The sequence below is a fragment of the Acomys minous genome, assembly GCF_964271855.1.
Source record: "Acomys minous genome assembly, chromosome: 11".
NCBI classification, from domain to species: domain Eukaryota; kingdom Metazoa; phylum Chordata; class Mammalia; order Rodentia; family Muridae; genus Acomys; species Acomys minous.
In genome coordinates this window covers 97756954-97778324 of record NC_140492.1, presented here as the reverse complement: position 1 = coordinate 97778324, position 21371 = coordinate 97756954, and the positions used below count along the sequence as shown (strand labels likewise).

At 38.0% G+C, this 21371-nt stretch overlaps 1 protein-coding gene across 3 annotated transcripts in view; it reads right to left on the bottom strand.

Moving 5' to 3' along the window:
• FCHO2 (FCH and mu domain containing endocytic adaptor 2) overlaps positions 1-21371 on the bottom strand; it is an 87811-nt gene that overhangs the window by 8241 nt on the left and 58199 nt on the right. For all 3 annotated transcript variants that reach the window (XM_084802685.1, XM_084802683.1, XM_084802684.1), the window contains 5 exons: positions 20230-20333; positions 14721-14850; positions 5346-5457; positions 2849-3004; positions 2443-2575 (listed from right to left, as the gene is read on the bottom strand). In XM_084802685.1, the coding sequence (XP_084658811.1) occupies positions 2443-2575; positions 2849-3004; positions 5346-5457; positions 14721-14850; positions 20230-20333 (635 nt within the window). The remainder of the gene's footprint in view (positions 1-2442; positions 2576-2848; positions 3005-5345; positions 5458-14720; positions 14851-20229; positions 20334-21371) is intronic.

The following is a 21371-nucleotide window of genomic DNA, read 5'->3' as shown; positions in this document are numbered from 1 at the left end:
TCATTCCCCACTGTTAACCTCATACTGTATAACCTCATACTGCATATCCTTCCAGAACTTGAGGAACACGAAACGTGAATCTACCTCATTCCTTGAAATGATTTTTTATAAGACATGAATGAAGCAGTGTATACTTATATGGCCTGAAAACAATGCTGCGGAAATGTATTTTGTACCTTTTCTTTGCCTGTTATAAAATTTTTGAGTTACTATTTCAGAAGGAAATTAAACATTGTATCTAATTAAATTACAACTTCTATTAACTTATATTCATAAGAATAAGTGACCATATCCTTTTTAACATTGAATGGAGCAGTCTTGTGCTTACAGACCACTGTTCTGAGTATCACTGAAGTTGAGTACGCTCCCCAGAGATTCCCACCTGGACTTACTAATTTATAAAGGTTCCTGGACCAATCCCTTTAGTCTATCCTATGCATTGCAACACTTTAAATACATACTCATTATTTGGTTTTGTGTCGATTACCTTTTCTGACAAACTTCTGAGTTTTAAATCTATTATGTGTGTGCATGAAGGTTAGAGGTCATACTGTGGAGTGAGTTTATGTGAGCTCTAGGAACTGAACTTGAGTCATCGGGTTCCAACTCAGGTTGTGAGGATTGCATGACAAGCACTTTTCACCACAAAGCCATCTCATCAGCCCCTCTTCTAGGTTAAAATTGTATTTGAAATGGCTTTCATAGCTCAACATTAAGGTTATATAATAAATATGTTTGCTCATAATTAATAATGAGGGCTAAAATTAAGTATTTCATACATGTGGCTTAGGGCTTCAGATTGTTTTTAAGGTTTAACATTTTTTTGTACATGCCTATATGTATTTTATGTGCACCATGTGCAAACAGCCCACAGAGGCCATTAAAGGCTCTCCTGAAACTGAAATTAGCTGTAAGCTGCCATGTGAATGCTGGAAACTTGTACTGGTTCATTTTTTGTCAAGTTGACACAAGCGAGGTTCAGCTTCAAAAGAAAACTTTAACAGAGAAAATGCCTTCATCAGAGCGCCTGTAGGCAAGTGTGTAGGGCATTTTCCTGTTTATAGTGACTGACGTGGGCAGTGCCACTCCTAAAGACACACAGTCCTGGGTTGTATAGGAAAGTAGGTAGAGCAAACACGGAGGCAAATGAGTAAAGGTGTTCCATTCCTGCCCTGATTTCCCTCAGTGATGGAGTGTGACATGGAAGTGTAAGGCAAACAGACCCTTTGCTCTCCAACTTGCTTTTGATTGTAGTGTATAAATAGCAACTGAAAGCAAACTCAAACAGACTAGGTCCTCAGGAAGAGCAGCAAGCACTCTTAGCTGATGAGCCGACTTTCTAGCTCTGGCTTCAGATTAATTCTCCCCAGTGTCTTATTGTTCCCATACCAGTTACTCATCACATAAACCACTTTGCACTTACCCTTAACTGTATATAATCTGTTTCACTCATTTGGCCTCTGTTGCCTTACGACCTCTGAACTATTAAATACTGTATCACAACATATGTCTTCCCATTAAATCTATAGTACTGCTCCAAGTCTATTGGAAACACTTTTAAAAATTATTCCAGGGTTGTTTTTCTAGGAAATACAGAAGTGATTATCAAGTTTCTAACAAAAACACAGATATAAACAGCTCCATGGGGTTTCTATTGAGGCTGCAGTAACTTCACAGTCAATTTAGAAACTACACCCTTTGTACCACAAATTTTCCTTTAAATAGTAAAATATACTTTTAAAATACTCATTTGAAAACTGGTCATTTCACCAACTTCTCTATTGGTGATTTTCAACTGATTCTCTTGACTTTGCCAGGAATATTATCTATCACCTGAATAGTAACTTTGATTCATCTTTTCCAATACTTATTCTTATTTTAGTCTCTTACCTAACAAGTTCTAACAAATCCAGAAGCACTTGAATATTGTACTATTAATATAAACAATAAGAGTCTCCCACACCAAAGCTTAACTGGTTGCTTTGGCATGTCTTTATGAAGAATGACGATATTGGAGTTTCCAGGTTAAATATTAATTTATGTATTAATATTCACTCAGTTGGTTAGTCATGAACACATGGTAAACACTTTACCATTTTAGCTGAAACAGTCATTACCTTACTAACATAGTTTCAATTTTTTGTTTTGTTTTGTTTTGTTTTGTTTTTCGAGACAAGGTTTCTCTGTGTAGCCTTGGCTGTCCTGGACTCAATTTTGTAGACCAGGCTGGCCTCGAACTCACAGCAATCTGCCTGCCTCTGCCTCCTGAGTGCTGGGATTAAAGACATGTGCCACCATGCCCAGCTTAGTTTCAATTTCTTAAACAATTTTGCACTCTTGGAATGGACCTCATTTGGCTATGACAATTTATTCCTTAGTCTTTTGCCAGAGTCCATTTGTTTATATGTAAATGTAAGGTTGTCACAGTGATAGGATACTGACCTGATACTTTAATACATCTACATTATAGTAAGAAGCAGCTGGATTTTGCTCTGATAGCTTCTTGAGGTAGACAGTAACTGCTTGCATGTTCATCCAAAAATCTTTTGTGTTGGAATCACATTGTGATGGATCACTGTAAGAAACACTTTTGTTATTTCATTTTACTTATCTTTTTCCTTCCTATATTTAGTAGGTTGTTATTAGAAATGAACCGAAACCTACTCAAGAAAATAGCCAGTTTTCCTGAAAAATAGCTAGCACTAACATCAAAACAAAATAAAAGGACAGCACAAAGTTGTTTAAGTATAATAAATAACTTTGGCATTGTCTTCAAATTCAATATTAATTCACAAAGAAAACATTTCTTAAAAAGAAACTTCAACCTAAATCTTAAAAGCACACACACCTGAATACAAGCTGTGAGTTTGGAAGAATTTGCTCGAGTCTGCTGATGTTTTTCACCCTAAAGCACAGCACAGCTGGAGAGGGGTTGCTTGTGAAGACTTTAATAATTCCACTTGGAAATGATATTGTCACGTCGCCAGTGATCTTCACAATACACCTGACACGGGAGGGAGGACATTGGCAAGTGCTTAATAAGATACTCTAATCTCTTCCCAAACAGTATGCTTGGCTTTAATAAGTTGTATGTATGTGTATGTGTATGCATACATATGTTGATATCCCTTATCATCACGGAGAACTACAACGGCATACTCCTCCTATTAAACCTAGGCCAGCTCTGTGCTTGGAAGGCCTGTATGGGAGTGCTTCCCTGGCAACAGCATCACTAACCAGCTGCAGTTACTTTCTCCTCTTAGACCCTCTGAAAGCCTGGGCTTGGTGATGGCTGCTCTTGTTTACTGCTCCCACACTGCATTGCTCAGGGTGAAACCTAGCCCCTCAGATCATCTTCAGCAGTCCCTTTTCATTTCCTGAAACCCTGAGTTCCTGGCTCACTGCGAATCTATCACTGCACCACTATTTCCAGCTTCAGTTTTTGTAACGTTCAGTATCCATCCAGACGGCCCTTCCAATATCCTTAGCCACCTAGCTCTTCAATCTCCTTGTTCTAGCAGCTCTGTCCCTTAGCTCACCTCAGCCACGGTCCCCTCTCATCCAATCTAACAGCACAGCTTAATTCCTTATCATCCTACCCCATTTTTCATTAATCTTTAAAGATTCAAATATTTATACACCACCCATCTTTGAATTTCTCAGTTCTTTATTAGACAATCTCCTTTGCCTCCTTAAACTTTTACTAACTGCTTAGCTGAACAGTCTTGGCTAGTCTACAGTCCTCTCCACACATACACAGCTGGATGTGACTAGAGAAAAAAAATCACACGGCCAAACCTCCCACCTGCTCCTTTAGCATGACCCAGTAGGCATGTCTTGTCTATCTGCTTCCTCTTGTGCCACCTCATGACTTGTATTTCTCAAGCCGACACTTACTCAAGTGAGCTCCAGAATCATGCACGCAGCTACCAACTTGTCTACATTAATAGCACAAGCACTTCAAACTTGGCATTCCATTCTCAACAAATTTTGATAACTGTTTTCAAATTATATTTAGAATATCATCAGTGTTTACCACAGTTCCTTTTCAAGTCACCATCCTCTCTTACTTGGGTTTTTACAGCTAATCTTTTCTCTTTTGTTTATTCTCTAAAGAACAGCCAGAATGCTACACAACCATGAATTACTTTATCACCTCTCAAAGTGTCCACTTGGCTTCTTGCCTTATTACAAATGAATTTCTAACTCCTTACCATGGCCTACAACACCCAATCTGGTCTGAGACCTCTCTGGATGCATCCTTAACCACACTCCTACTTTTCCCTATTCTGTGACATGTCTCATCCAAAGTTTCCTGAATACAAAGTATGCGTTTACCCTCGATCCTCCCATGATGGCTTGTCCTGGACTGTTATTATCTCCGATGTATGGGTGGTTTGCTCCACCATATTTTTCAAATATCCACTTAAAACTTCTGAAAAGTTTTTTCCCTACTGTAATTTCCCACTCTCTGGCCCCCCTCTCCCTTAGTAACACATCTCAATACACATTCTATCTGCTTCTCTGATGTTTTCTTTACTATTAATGCAAGCTCAAGAGACCTCAGTTTTCTTTAGTAGCCTTAGTACTTTTCAAGAGTTTTACTGGGTATGATGGTGCAAACCTCTGATCCCAGCATTTGGGAGGCAGAGCAGGTAGATCTCTGAGTTCCAAGCCAGCCAGGGATAAACAGTGAGACCCCCATCTCATAAATAACCTAAAAAGAGTCTTACACAACAGTGAGTACTCAAGTACTTGGTGAATGAATGTATGATGACTAATATTATTTAAGATAATAGAAATGGAGGTTAGAAATAACCTGACAGGTAAGAATCTTGTTACTCTAATAGTGATGCCTCGCTCAGCTCCTAGCACCCACATCAGGCAGCTCACGCCAGTTCTAGGAGCACACACATGGCCTCCGGGGAACATACATACACATTAAAAAACCAAAATCTTAAAGTAGATTTAACTTTTCTCAAAAGCAAGATGCTAAACTAATTTTTCAAGAACCCAAACACCTAGTCTACATCTCTTTAGGTCCTAAAGCTTAGGAAATGGCACACACTACAAAAGATATCCCATCAGATATGCCATACTGGTTAAAAAGCTTGGCCAAGAGTATAAATACACTGGAGGGAAGCATTGTTTATTACAGTGTGTGTGTGTCTGTGTATGTGTGTGTACACGTGTGTGTACAGGAATTCCTGAATGATTACCTAGTATGAAGCCAACAAATGCTTAAAAGAAATTCTTAACCTACAAAGAACCAAAGTGTAACTTAACATTTACCACTAAGGCCCACCTCCCCGCCACAGAAGGGCTTGTGTATATTCAAAACTAACTTGGTAGGATCTGCTCCTTTAAAGTAGGCATTGACAGATTCTGTAAGGGCAATTGCCACAGGCAAGGTGTCCTGGTTTCCAAGGCTGACTGGGCTGGGACCTCGTGATACACCTAGAATAGATATAATTTATTTGTTAAATCATTCTACAAGACACATGCCAAATACTAAGATTCATACCATAAATAGCAAGATGGATTCATGTTAGGGTGTCACAAAAGAACCTATTATTGGTTTCAATGATTCCGCAAGTATAAACCTAAAGGTTAAGAAAGACATCATAAAACAAACGAGAACATAATGTGAAGCATACACGCACAAGTCTGGAAGGCTTTCAAACTGACTTCTACATGAAAACACATGGGATGGTTAAGAAATGTCAAATAGTAAAGGCCACTGATGTGAAAAGCTAAAATAACTACTGTGGCTTCCAAATACCTTTAAATATCCAATTTTTTAAGGTTTATCAATCACAGACTTTAGGGCATTGTACTAGATTTCTGTTTGTTATGATTTAACAGTAGCTCATACACTACTTATTATTACTCCAATTCTCCTTAAACTCTTCTTTGATGCCTATATAGCCTGAGTATACCTCATTTGAAATGCTTGGTGTCAGGCATCTTTCAGATTTTGGAGTGTTTCATATATCACAGTATTTGCATGATCGTCCCCTACCACCATCATCCCTAACCTAAAAGGTCCAAATCTAAAATGTTCCAAAGTCAAGGTTTTTTGAGAATTATCACCATACAAAGTTTTGAATTTCAGATTTTTAATTTCTAGATTGCAGGTGCTCATCTTGTATTAGTCTCATATTTTTTGCCTGAATAAATGTTTGACATTTAACATCATTTTAAAAGCTGATTTAATATTCACACAAAACACCTTTAGAACTGTATCATATAAAGGTTTAAAATTATATTGTGATTTTTAAAAGCATAATAAAATACTGAACATATCTGTGAACTAATTTAAATGTTAAGCTAGCTTTATGGTCACTGGGGCCAAACACCTGACACAACTCAAAAAACAATTACTTATATTGGCTCATGGTCTCACAGGGCTTCACATGCTTCAGCAGAGTATCATGGTGACAAATATGGTGGGGGATAACAGGAAGTGAGGAGAAAGGGACAAGACCAGGTCTAACTGTCGGAGGCTGGGACTTTCCTCCGTCTATGTGGATCCTAGACACTTTATACTAACACATACAATCTTCCAAATAGTATCACCAGTTTGGGAGCAAAGCATTCAACACATGAGCGGCAGAGCACATTCCAGAGTGCTTTTTAATTTAAACTAACTACCTCGCAACTGTCACAGTACACTTGTTTGTTTGTCTGTCTGCACAGATGCACTCTTCCAGAGCACGCTACACTACTGCTGCAGTGACATCCCAACACTGGCATTCATTTAACCATGGTGTTTAATGCCTTGTAACCAATTTTACCAATGGTGTCAACAGGTACTTCATACGTGCAAAAGGCCAGGAAGATCTGCTGTTGTTCTAGACTTCGAAGGAATTTTGATTTAGAAGGTTCTTTATTGTTACAAAAATAGCTTTAGTGATGAAAACTACATGGAGACCAAAAACACTGGGAAAGATATGTTCTCTAAAATGAGTAATAAATAATCCCACGCGAAAGTAAGAATTCAATGACATCAAAATTCATTCACAAAACAACAGCAGCCACTATAGGTTAAGTAAACTGGGACCAGAAAAGTCTTCATTTAGTTTTTTTCAATTTGAGAATATTTACATAAACTCTACCAATTAAGCAACCTAACTTCAAAATATCTGCTATCTAAAAAGCTCTGGAATCTGAAACTTTGTTGAGAATCTTCAGATTTCAAACCATTTTGAATAAAGGATAACTACTAACAGGTGCCAAACACTTTGCTAAAGTGGCATAGAAAATAAAAGAGGTAGCTTTTGGTAACAAGTCACAGTTTTGCAGAGCAGAAACACATGGGTGGATAGATGGACTACTACGAAGACAAGGACAGAGCAGCTTCCGTGATCCTGAGCAGAGGCATGTTCCCTGAGCAGAGGCATGTTCACTGGACTACGAGCACTAGGTAGAAAATGGAAACAGCCTGATAGCCACCAAGAGAAGATTGGATTAAAAAAATAGGATAATATACACAGTGGAATTTTATTCATCCATAAAGAAAAATAAAATTATGACATTTGTAGAAAATGAGTAGAAAGGGAACTCATTTTGTTTAAAAAAAAAAAAGAGCAAGATTCAAAGACAAATACTATATGTTCTCTTTCATATATAATACCTATTTACATTTGTTTGTATGGTCTGTGTGTGCATGCGTGCAAATGAGCGCGCGTGCCTATGTGCACAAAAGCATGTGTGTTTGTAGGTCATGAAACTTAGGAAGGGGACAGTAAAAGGGGAAGAGACCTTAAGGAACACTGAGGGGGAAAGAGGATAGCAGAAACGGGGCTATCAGAGAAGAAATAAAGGGGCATACAAGAGAGAGGTGGTGAGGACAGCAGGGGAGGATGACAGAAATATAGAAAAACAGCACAAGGAAATTTACATGTTAACTTAAAAGTAAATTTTTAAAAATACCACCACTGTCAAAATTCAAGAGACATAACTTCTGAATACCAAGTGATCCTGACCTGAAAGGAATCAAATGCAGGTTTGAACCTGTATTTAAAAATGATCAAGTCAGGCTGAAGAGATGGCTCACAGGTTAAGAACACCGACTGTTCTTCCAGAGGTCCTGAGTTCAATTCCCAGCAACCACATGGTGGCTCACAACCATCTATAATGTGATTTGATGCCCTCCTCTGGCCTGCAGGCATACATGCAGGCAGAACACTGTATACATTATGTGTGTGTGTGTGTGTGTATTTAAGTGATTAGGTAAAAGACAAGGAATTAATCAAAAGGTATGGATTTGAGCATGCAAGTGAGAAAAACTTTTTTGTTGTTGTTGTTGTTAGTTCTTTAGACAGGGTTTCTCTGTGTAGCCCTGGCTGTCCTGGACAGCTTTGTAGACCAGGCAGGCCTCAAACTCAAGAGATCTGTTTTTTAAAAAGGCCAACTTAGTATGAGTTCACCAATTTCAACTATAAATGCATGGTTATAGACATGCAAAAATCTCTATAGAACCTAAGTTTGAATCCACCGACTTTTTTCTAACATTTTAAGTAGAAGAGCATCAGAATTTAATGACAGCACATTTTTAGGGAAAGATGGGTCTTTTCTTCTTCTTCTTTTTAATTTTTTATTAATTTATTCTTGTTACATCTCAATGGTTATCCCATCCCTTGTATCCTCCCATTCTTCCCTCCCTCCCATTTTCCCCTTATTCCCCTCCCCTATGACTGTTCCTGAGGGGGATTACCTCCCCCTGTATATGCTCATAGGGTATCAAGTCTCTTCTTGGTAACCTGCTATCCTTCCTCTGAGTGCCACCAGGTCTCCCCCTCCAGGGGACATGGTCAAATGTGAGGCACCAGAGTTCGTGTGAAAGTCATACCCCACTCTCCACTCAACTGTGGAGGGTCTTTTCTTCTTCTTCTTCTTCTTTTTTTTAAACTGTGGTAAAACATAACAAAATTTGTGGCCTTACCTCCCATCTTTTTTTTTTTTTAAGGCAGAGTCTCATTGGTCTTACCAACTTTTAGGTGCATAGTTAAAATACAAAGAAATAAATACAAATAATACTGTACAGCCATCACTACCATCTATTTCCTTAGCTCTTTAAATCACACAGCACTGAAACTCTATACCCACTAAACAACTACCCTCCATGCCCACAGCCCCACTTTACCCAGCATCTGGCAACCACCACTGTACTTTCTGTCTCCATGAGCCTGACTCTAAAGTACCTCATAGAGATTGGATCAAATAATACTTAATAGCACAATGTACTGGATGTTTATTTATAGTGAAGGAGTATGTCAGAATTCTCTCCCTTTCTAAGGCTAAATAATATTCTATAGCATTCACAGGTTACATTTTTCCCATGTCTCCAATTTCTTGCTACTGTAAATGCTATGGTAAATGGTAGTGCTACAAGTAGGTGTAAAAACTACCTCTTTGAGATCCTGCTTTCATTCTTTTGGATGTGTACCTAGAAGTCAAACTGCTAGATTACACACTTAATCTTATTAATTTCCTGATGAGCTGCCCTACTGTTCTCCCCAGTGGCTATAAAGTTTACAGTCCTACCAACACTGCACAGAGATTCTCAGTTTTCATCAACACACACTTTTTGTGATTTGTTTTATTTGGCAGTCCTGAGAACCAAACTCATGCATAAGAAGCAAGGTTTCTTTCTACTTGTGAACTATATCCCAGTCCACTGGTTTTCTCAATAAGGAGAATTACACGGCTGCTCCTCTGAACCTGAAGGGTCTGTATTTGTAGGTTCAGCAGACAGCATATGTGAGGAAACACTTTTTCTTGTCTTCATTCCCTAAACAACACAGTGTAACACCCATCTACGGCGCATTCATCATGTACTACACAGTCTAGGTAGTCTGAAGATGAGTTAAAGGATGTGTAGGGCTGGAGAGATGGCTCAGTGGTTAAGAGCACTGGGGTGTTGCACCCAGAAGTCCTGAGTTCAATTCCCAGCAACCACATGGTGGTCCACAACCACCTATAGTGAGATCTGATGCCTTCTTCTGGCCCGCAGGAAGAACACTGCATATGTAATAATAAAATAAAAATAAATCTTTTTTAAAAAAATAAAGGATGTACATAGGCCACATAAAAACAGAATGCCATACATAGATATAGGAATTGTGCATTCATGGATTTATTTATTTTTATATCACTAGAAGGTTGTAAAAACTAGTCATCAATGGTACCAAGGCTTTTTATTAAATATGAAATTCATATTTTCCTTTGAAAAGCCCACGAATAAATATAAACACACAGATAGATAAAATTAGCACTTGCTACTCCTTTGACTATAAAAATTGAAACAAACAAGCTTGGGGAGATGCTCAGTTAATGAAGTGCTGACCACAGAAGCACAAGGCCCTGAACTTACACTGCCAGCGCCCACACAGAGCTGAACTTACACTGCAGCCCTCACACAGAGCTGAACTTACACTGCAGCACCCACACAGAGCTGACTGTACACTATAGCACCCACACAGAGCTGAACGTACACTGCCAGCACCCACACAGAGCTGAACGTACACTGCCAGCACCCACATAGAGCTGAACGTACACTGCAGCGCCCACACAGAGCTGACTGTACACTGCAGCGCCCACACAGAGCTGAACTTACACTGCAACGCCCACACAGAGCTGAACTTACACTGCAGCGCCCACACAGAGCTGAACTTACACTGCAGCGCCCACACAGAGCTGACTGTACACTACAGCACCCACACAGAGCTGACTGTACACTGCCAGCACCCACACAGAGCTGACTGTACACTGCAGCGCCCACACAGAGCTGACTGTACACTACAGCACCCACACAGAGCTGACTGTACACTGCCAGCACCCACACAGAGCTGACTGTACACTGCAGCGCCCACACAGAGCTGAACGTACACTGCAGCGCCCACACAGAGCTGAACGTACACTGCAGCGCCCACACAGAGCTGAACGTACACTGCAGCACCCACACAGAGCTGAACGTACACTGCAGCGCCCACACAGAGCTGACTGTACACTATAGCGCCCACACAGAGCTGAACGTACACTGCCAGCACCCACACACAGCTGACTGTACACTGCAGCACCCACACAGAGCAGGGCACGGCAGGGCATGTTCTATAACCCAGTTATAAACTAGAGAGGGGCTGACAGGTAGATCCTCAGATCTCTCTGGCCAGCCAATCTAGTAAAATTAGTGAAGAGACCCTGTTTCAAAAAATTAAGGTGGGCTACAATCAAGGAAGACACCTGCTGTTCACCTCAGGCCTCTGTATACACACACAGCCAAACCGGTGCTCAATGACAGAGCAACTGACAAGCTGTTACAAAGTCCCAGGTTTGATATAAAAACTAAACTAAAAAAAGAAAAATATTTTACCAAGTCAAGTTATTTATTTAAATTTTCCAACTTGGCTATATGATGATAATTCTTTAACTAATTTCCCCTCAAACTGCCATGCTTCTTATGAAATACAGGCAAGCAAAGCGTTAGAAGATTTGGGGGGGGGGGGAGAGCTCAAAACTACTTACCATTTCGTATATTCACATTTATGTTTTCTAATTTTGTTTTCAAAACCATATTGTGCATGTAGACTTCAAAATAATGAACTTACAAAAGAAATAATTACTGTGTTAAATAATAAGCTTATTCTTTATTTTTATTTAAGCATTTTTAGAAGTGAAAACAATCTGTGTTCTTAATAAGGATTATTTTCATTTCCAGTTTTAGTTTAACTGCTACGTATCTAGATAGCTTTAATTTCTAAAACTACAGAGTGTGAGCATCTAGAACAAAACAGATACAGAGGGCCTTCCTTCAACACTGGGTGTTCACACCTAATTCCTTCAGCACAGAACCCATGTGGCCTTTGCTCTCAATGTTCAACTATTATTTATTTTTACTTTATGTGTATGCACTGATCTCTTGCCTGCATGTTTCCCTGTGTGCTGAGATCATGCAATACCTGGAACTGGAGTTACAGACAGCTATTAGTTACCATATGGGTTCTCAGAACTGAAACCTGGGCCTCGGAAGAGCAGCCAGTGCTCTTGACTGCTGAACCAAGTCTCCAACCCTTTTAATCACATTTTTAAAGCTGATATACTTTGTCTCTTTTCTAACCACTCTATTTTGACAGCTCCAATCTATTGATTTTAAATGCTTAGGCAAGATGGAAGAAAATGCAAAATCAGTATGCATTTTTATAACTAGAGATCTGGTCTTGTACAGTGACTGGACATAATTAGCACAAAATTGAGACAGTTAATTTTAGGGTTATTCTTGACTGCAGACACACCATACATTGCTGAAAAAGGAAAAATATGAGTAAAATATTTCAGACAGCTTTAGGAGCATTAGTCACACATATATTTGCTTCTGATACAATACCTGGTGATGTCTCACAGTGCTTTTCAATTTCAGAGAGTGTCCCAATCAAATTATCATCTTCTACCACATTTAAATAAGATAAAATATTGCAGGGAAAGAAAACATTTTCAAGAAACAAGAAAAGTCAACAACTTCAAATCTAAACAGAGCCAAATAATCACAGCAAAGAAAGAACTTTCTAGATAAACTGAAGACCCTCTGGTGCAAAAATCTGGTTATCCATTTGCCTTGCCTGCCTCATCTCTGTTAAATGCTACTGGATCTCCTATTGTCAACATTACAGACTGAAACAATAAACAAATAGATACCATCTCAGTCAAAATCAACTTAAGTGTTTCCATCGCAAAAGAAAGGCTTCTGAAACAGGCGTATCTAATGGACTGTGCGCATCCCAGGATAGAAGTGAATGCAGCTCAACACTTACAAATCGCATTACCATGAACTACATATCAAAAAGCTGAACATCCCCATATACAATGGAAAGCTAACGCTTATTCTGGTTGCTCAGACCACCTGCTGAATTTCCAGTAGGGCCAATCCACCTAGTCTTATGACTAAAGTATAAATTTTGTAGAAATATAAGAAAACCACATACACAAACGAAAATAGGGCTGTTCATTAAAACACACTTATTAGTTATACTCTATATAAGTTTTAAATGTGAAAATACTATGTAAAAGTCACGTAGAATTATGGGGTTTGAACATTTAGAAGTCAAGCCACCCACACTTCCTTCTAGCCTATAGTACTCATGCTATTTTTACAATCATCACACCAACAAGATGCACTTCTTGTAAGTCAGCTTTGACAAATTAAACAGATTTTAATTAAATTAGATTAATTATAGGTCATTCATAAACAGCATGCATCACAATCACCTGGAAAACAAATTGACTTTAAGTGTCTGCATTTCTATTAAGGCCCACGGACACAGATGCTTGTAGGACCAAGAAGGGCAGCTGTAACTGGACTAGACATGGCTGCACCTCAAACACTGCTGGAACGCTTCAGCAGCTTTGTGTTTGTTTCCACAGTGACAGTAAGTTAGAAAAATAATGAGAACTTTTAAGAAGCCTGAATAAAAAAGATCCCTGAGTAAAACCTTGATACAGTAAAACATTGGTTTTGTTTGCTAAGGTTTAGATTATGTAAATAATTTCAGCCCAATAACTATTTTTTAGTATTTGTGGTTAAATTTCTACAGAAATAAATAATTCACTACAAACACACATTCTTTCATTGAATAAAATGTTTCAAGAAAATGATTTTCACACAAACTTTCTTCTCCTTTTTTGTGTCTGAGTGTTATATATGTGCACAACATTGGTAAATTAACCTATGTCAGAATCCTCCAGAAACGGAGTTTACAGGCAGTTGCGAGCTGACATGTTTGTGCTGGGAATCAAGCCTAGGTCCTCTACAAGAAGAGGAAACACTCGTACCCACTCAACTAGCTCTTGTGTCCCCAAAACACAAACCTTCTTACAAATGCAACTGTTAGAACTGACTGCACTGAATGTTATTCTCTTAAACAGTTTATACATTGACTAATCCATAATAGCTTTCAATAACAGTTAAATATTCCTAGTCTAGGCCAGGCGTGGTGGCGCATGCCTTTAATCCCAGCACTCGGGAGGCAGAGGCAGACGGATCATTGTGAGTTCAAGGCCAGCCTGAACTACAAAGTGAGACCGGGAAAGCCCGGGCTACAAAAGGAAACCCTGTCTTGAAAAAACAAAAACAAAAATACCCCAAAAGGAAAAAAAAAAGCCTAGTCTAGGAAATGTGGTCAGTTTTACAAGTGTCAAGTATATGTCCAGAAAAACAAAAATTCTGATGATAACTTTTTCACTTTTTACTAGGGAAAAAGAAAAAAAAAGTGTGTGTGTATCTATTCAAACTACTGGAGTGGCATCCATAAATACAGACTAATCATGTGCTGGCAATGTTTCCATCATTACGCAAAGGACATAATAAGCTTCATTACATTGAACTAAGAAAATTTTTGAAAATTAATTATTCAAGGCCATCTACTCAGTAAAAGAGCTGACACTGGTCTTTGTACATAAAACTTAAAAAAAAAAAACAACTTTATGTGGTATTAGGTGCAGTGGCATAAGCCTTTAAATCCCAGCAGAGGCGGGCAAAGCTCTGTGAGTTCCAGGCCAGCCAGGGCTATAGATATTTAAAAAAAAAAAAAACAAACAACTTGCTTCACTAGAATGGGCAGGGGGAGAAGGTGTGTATGTATACATGCATATTTTGTACATGTGTAATTGTAAAGCTGATTGTGCCTTGTATGTAACTCTCATAGCCAGCAATAAGCACTTACCTACTGTTGGAGTGTTGGCAGCACTCAACGAGGCAGCAGAAGAGATAGAAGAACTGCTCTCTGCCCGGGCTAAGGGAGCAGTAGGAGGTGGGCTGGTGTTGACAGTTACAGGTGGGCTAAATGGCCTGGGCTTAAAAACAGAAAGTTATTTATCAAAATGCTAAAAAGTCTTTCCTTGTCAGAGAAATATTTTAAGTCATAACAATCCGAACAACTTTTCCATGAGTGTCTTTTAACTAAGTATTGGATATGTCAAATCACTTCCAAGAAAATACTGAAACATGAAAAGGCTATTTTAAAACAATGCTATCAAGAAGGTTTGTACACAAAATATTCTCTGTATTTCAAAAAGTATACTTACTATGGTACTCAGAAGTGCAATAAAAATTCTTCATATACTACCAAACCAGTTCCCAGAAAGATATGTACACTATTTCTATAAACATGAGATTGCTTCTCTGTATCCTGTCTATTGGGATAATTTCCTTCTCATAGTAAGAAGAAATGTCTCTGTATATCTACTGTTAATTACATACTTGCAGAGAGCTAAGTATTGGCAGGATTTTGGTCCTGTCATTTCTATGGTCCATTGCAGGCTTCCTATTTACAGCACCCCTCAATGTCTTAGGCAACCAAAGAGATGCATCAGGTGTTGTCTAGCTTTTGATTGGTTACAATTAAGAGCTGACAGCCAATAGCTGGAGCAGAAAGTGGAGGAGAGAGAGAGAGGACTGGAGAGAAGAAAGCAAAGGTAGGCATTTTGGAGGCAGACATGAGAGGGAACAGAGAGACATGACCATGAGAGAGAAGTAGAAGAGCTAGCCACACAAGAGGGTCCCAGGCAGAACAGCTGGGTCAGGTCTAGATAGCAGCAGTCTCCCAGCTAAAACCCTAACCTTTAACTATGTAAGTCTCCGTGTCTTATTTATACTGCTGGCAGTGGTAGCTAAAGTCCCACTCCCCACTAGCCTGTCAACCATAACAGATGAGTCATGGAATAAGAAAAGACAATTTTTACATGTTCTAGTTAATATAATTTTTTAAAGTATATTTTTATGATGTTTAAAGTTTTATTGTATATTTGTGTACCTGTGTTTATGTGCAGTTTACATGTGGCCAGATACAGGCATTGTATCCCCTGGGCTGGAGGTACAGATGACCAAAGCAGGGCGCTAAGAACCCAATGTTTGTGCCTCTGCCAGAGCGACAAGTACTCTTAACAACTGAGCCATCTCTCCAGCCCCTGTATTTTCATTTTGAAGAAAGGCTTTGAAAAGTGTTATTATTTGAATTTTACTAACCCTTAATATTATTTGTTGCAAATACTTTCCTCCTTAAATGCTACTTGGCCTTTATGTTTACAAATGTGCTCACATTTTTCTTTGCAGTTCTTGAAATACTTCCTTATCAGAAAGCTTACACTAAGCAAAGGTTTGAGAAAAATCTTAATTCTTTTGTTTTTTTAATCTAGAAAAGGTAACTAGAAAGTAACATATAAAAACGAACAGGAAAAATATTATCCCCAATTCTTTTATCTTTCACATTGGTAAGTGGACTTTTTCCTTCAAAAACAACTGTTCCAATAACACACTAGCAGTACTTCCTACGGCATGCTACTTGCTTCTGAAGACATACTTAGCTTAACTAAAAATAGCCTTTTCCTGATTACAGAAATAGTAAACAAACAAAATACTGTTCTCACCTGCAAGACATTAAAAATATATAAACATTTACTTACTAAATTAATCAAATTTTTGCTATATTAACAAAAACTTACAGGCATAAGACTTCACTATTTACAATCTGTAACTCTCCCTCACTCATAATTTTTTAAACAAAATTTTCCTTGAATACAGCTTTCTAGTGATTCATCAATCACTATGATTAATGGGTTGAAAAACAGAACAAACGACTAAACACACATCTGTGTATTTATGCAGAGAAGTGCACAAACTGTCTAAAACTTAAAAATTTAAAAAAGTCTTCAGCTCAACTACTTTGGGGAAAATTTTCCAGTAGCAAGATGACCTCACAGCTACTGTGATGTGGCTGCATTTTTACAGTGCATTTTATAATACTTAATGGAAAGGGGGAAATGGCTCTTTTCTTGCTTTTAGAATATAACTATCCAGTAATGTCACCAATAGAACTTGCTTTATATATATTGCTAGTGCAAATTGAGATGGGTTGTAAGTATAAAAGCGAACTTTGAAAACAATGTACTTGTAAAAAAAGTGCAAAAATCTCAAAAGCTTTTGTAAATATACATTAAAATGTTTTTGATATGTTAAGTAAAATATAATAAAATGGATTTCAGTGCTTTTACTACCAAAATTTAAATGTTTATATGTTGTTGTACATATATCTATAGGATAGAACTGCTTTAAAATAGTGGCTGTCAAATATTACTGCACGCTAATGGAGGACTTGCTAATACTCAAAACTGCCGGACCACTCTCCTGGATTCGCCGTTTGTCTGGGTACAGTCAGAGACTATTTCTACTGAGTTTCCATATTATACTAATGCTGCTAGTCTAAGACTCCATTTGAGGCTACTACTATAAGACAGTAAGGGCTTTCTTGGGACAGACAAGGAGGGCACCAACTGTTTAGTGATCAATAATGCAATCATCCTCAAAAGAATAAACTGGTGGTTCTCAACCTGTGCTTAGCAACCACACTGAAATACTCTTTTACTGGGGTCACACATCAGATGTCCTGCATATTACGATTCATAACAGTAGCAGAATTACAGCTAAGAAGTTGCAACAAAAAATAATTTTATGACTGGAGTCATCACAACATGAAGAATTGTATTAAAGGGTTGTAGCTTCAGGAAAGTTGAGAACTACTGGTCTAAAATAAATGTGCATATCATTTAGTCCATGGATTTCATTTTAAAATCACTTAAGAAAGAAATATTGAATGTCTACAAAGCACAGCTCTACTGTTACTATCATAATGAGAACTTAGAAATAATTATCTAATTTCTAACATCTTTTAAAGTAGAAAATTTATACAATGGCATAGTCTACAGCCACTTGAACTGTTGCTTCCTGAAGCCCCTGAAGTAGTGTCTAGGAGGATGGCAAGGAAGAAGAGGGGGAGGTTGATGGAAGCATTCAACTATAGACTCCACTTTTCATGATTTTACTTGACAAAGGATTCTACTACTTTTTCTTTCTTTCTTTCTTTCTTTTTGTTTGTTTCTTTGTTTGTTTGTTTGTTTCTTTGTTTGTTTGTTTGTTTGAGACAGGGTTTCTCTGTTAGCCTTGACTGTCCTGGACTTGCTTTGTAGACTAGGCTGGCCTCGAACTCACAGCAATCCACCTGCCTCTGCCTTCCGAGAGCTGGGATTAAAGGCGTGTGCCACCACCGCCCGGCAGGATTCTACTACTTTTAAAGAAACTTGAAAACTATAAAATAAGAGTAATTCACAATAGATAAAAACATTTCTAAAACAGTTCCAAGTAAAAAATATGTAAAATATTCATTAAAATATGCTTCATAACAACTTTTTAAGTTATCATCTGTACTCAACAATGTCCTTACAGTTTATATACATTAAGTCATTTAAACCTGCCAAAAAAACAGGTTCCATCTCCCCAGAAACTCTATTTAAAAAAAAAAAAGATTGATTTATTTACTATGTTTACAGTGTTCTGCCTGCATGTACACCTGCATGCCAGAAAAGAGAACCAGATCACATTGAACTCAGGACCTTTTGGAAGAACAGCCAGTGCTCTTAATAAAACTTTTCAAATACAGAACAGCTAATATGTCTGTTCTTATAGTAACTGTTAATTTATTGTCTCTGGTCAAATATTTATGCAGTAGGAAAACAATGATTATCAAAGTTATTCTTGGTGATATATAGAAGAGATTCTCCCGCCCACCCGCTCCCCCCCCCATGTGTGTGTGTGTTTGTGTGTGTTTCTGTATTTTCCAACATGATTTAGTGGGGAAACAAGTTTTGTAATGAGGGGGGAAAGGTGATTTGTGATTTGGGCTGGAAAGACAGTTCTAGAGCACCGGCTGCTCTTCCAGAGGTCCTGAGTTCAATTCCCAGCACCCATATGGTGCCTCACAATCATCTATAATGGGTTCTGATGCCCTCTTCTGGTTTGCAGACAAGAGCATTCATTCATAAAATACATAAAGTTTTTAAACTTAGTGATTTTTCTATTAAATTAACCTTCTCCTTTGCACTAGGAGCTAGTGTTTTATCTCACTTCCACTGGGCTAAGACACTAAACAGGGGCCAATTCCACACATGAGCCTCCATTCAGAGTACATTTCCTATCTATGTACCATGTGTTAATGGAAACTACTGTATGCAAACTACTGTAGACACGAAACTGGCTAACACATAATGCAGTAAAGGGAACAGATATTAAGGCTACACAATGTGACATGCACGCTAATTGAAACACAAGCCAAATATATGGGAATATGCAGAGACTGAAACAATCGGTCGGCTGGAGAAGTGACCAAAGGCAGCTAATGAAGTGTCACTTCCAACAGAGGGATACAATAAGAAAACTCGGATGTGTAAAACAGCATGAACCAGCTGAATGGTTGTGTGTGTGCTTACCATGCACAGTACAGTTCCTGTTTGAAGTTCAAGCCTATCTCCTTACAGTCCCCCACACAAAAAAAGAAAACAACAAAGAACATATTGTGTTTGAAGAACACCAGAAAGTTTTGAATGGCTGGAAAGACAGGAAAGGGTGATGCGGGCTGCTGAGACAACTTAATAAAGTACCTTCTACATTCCGCTAAAATACACAACCACAATAATTATACTGCTGGAGATTGGTAAGAATGAAAAAATAAAATAAGCTTGGCTTTCAGAAATGCAATTGTGGTAATTAAATAGCAATTTGGGGGAAAGATATAACAGCACACAGGAGGCAAAAAGACTACCCTGGGACTCACTGATAGAGACCACAGGTATTTCTGCCATTACTGATACTTTTGAAAACCAGTGCTAGCTCTTCTTTTGTACTCTTCTGTCACCTGACTGCTGTGGACTCCAGGCTACCATGTATAACAGACACATGCCCCCTGGGAATCTCCTGGCAGTAAGGCCTAAAATACACCCCTTAAACATTCCTTAAACATTAAGCTTTAGGCAAAATTACATGAACTTGTTTGTTTTAAGTCACTGGATACTGACTTGTATAAAACATCCAACTTTTTAAAAGGAAGTCTCTCCTCTTAGGCAGTTGTTACTTTGCTAGTAGATTTTTAGATTATATGTGAGAGAGAAGTATGACTGGGAAAATCTTCTTATTGTTGAAGGACTTTAGAAGAAGGCATTTAGCCATGCAGGGAACATAGAAAAACAACTGTATCTTAAGTCAGAATAATTACATCATTTTTGAAGCCAACCTGGTCTACCTGGTGAGTTCTAGAATACCCAGGGCTGCACATTGGGACGCTGTCTCAAAAACAAATAAAAAACCACAATCCGTTACAGAATCTTTAAAAAATCTTCAGTACATACTATTTCATTAATGCCACTCAGTTTGCCTGGAGCAAGCTTGGGTCTGGAGGCAGGCCTTGGAGGAGGAACAATGGTGCCTATAGAAAGAGGAGTTGTGGGTCTGGCTGAGGGGAGAGAAAAGAGAATGTGAAGAAAAGCATTAGTATGTAGCAATCCTTAAATAAAGACAGAAGAGCTTTTAGGATTCAAAGATCATTTTCCAGTAGTCTTAATAAAGAGTATTTGTTAAAATACTGATAATGTGTCCATCAAATACTCTTTTATCAAAGCTACTGCTAATATTCACAATTCCTCAAAACAATCATTAAACCTACTAACAAAACTAACACAAAATTGTTACTCCTGTTTCAATTATATATATATGCATATATATAAATTAAATCTAGCAGGTCAGTTAGTAAAACTGAACTAGGTTTACTATCAGCATGTGTAATTAATGTAAGATCAAGGTTTTGCAGCTGAGCCTTCAGAATAATATGAATGCCAAATAGCACATTTAACTTTAATTAAACCTTATGATCTCATTTAAGTAGAACCACACTGTAATATTCTTCAGAATAATTAAAAATGTTAAAGAATTTATTAATCTGCTGTTTACTCCAAACCAGTATAATTTATTTTTAAATAGTCGTAATACTTTAATTCTTCTTAAATCCTTTATTAATTTGGTAGTTTGTCAATGCCATTTGCAATGTTTTTTAATTTTAAAAATCAGTATTAAATATCTAATTATCCATACTTAAATACCTTTATCATATTAAATGATATTCAAATGTATATCATCAAAATTAAAATATATCCATTGGTATAATCAAAGCAAAAATGAATTACAGAGGCAAATATTTAAATTATCTTTATAAAATTTAGTTTTGAGTGTGTGAATGTGGTGGTTTGAACAGGACTGGCCCCATAGACTCATGTGTTTGACTGCTTGGGCCATATTAGAGGTGTGGCCTTGTTGGAGGAGGTGTGTCACTGTAGGGGCAGGCTTTCTTGTGGTACAGTCTCCTTCTGCTGCCTGCAGGTGAAGATGTAGAACTCGCTCCTCCAGCACCGTGTCTGCCTGCACACTGTCATGCTTCCCACCATGATAATGGACTAAACTTCTGAAACTGTGAGCCAGCCCCCATTAAATGCTTTCC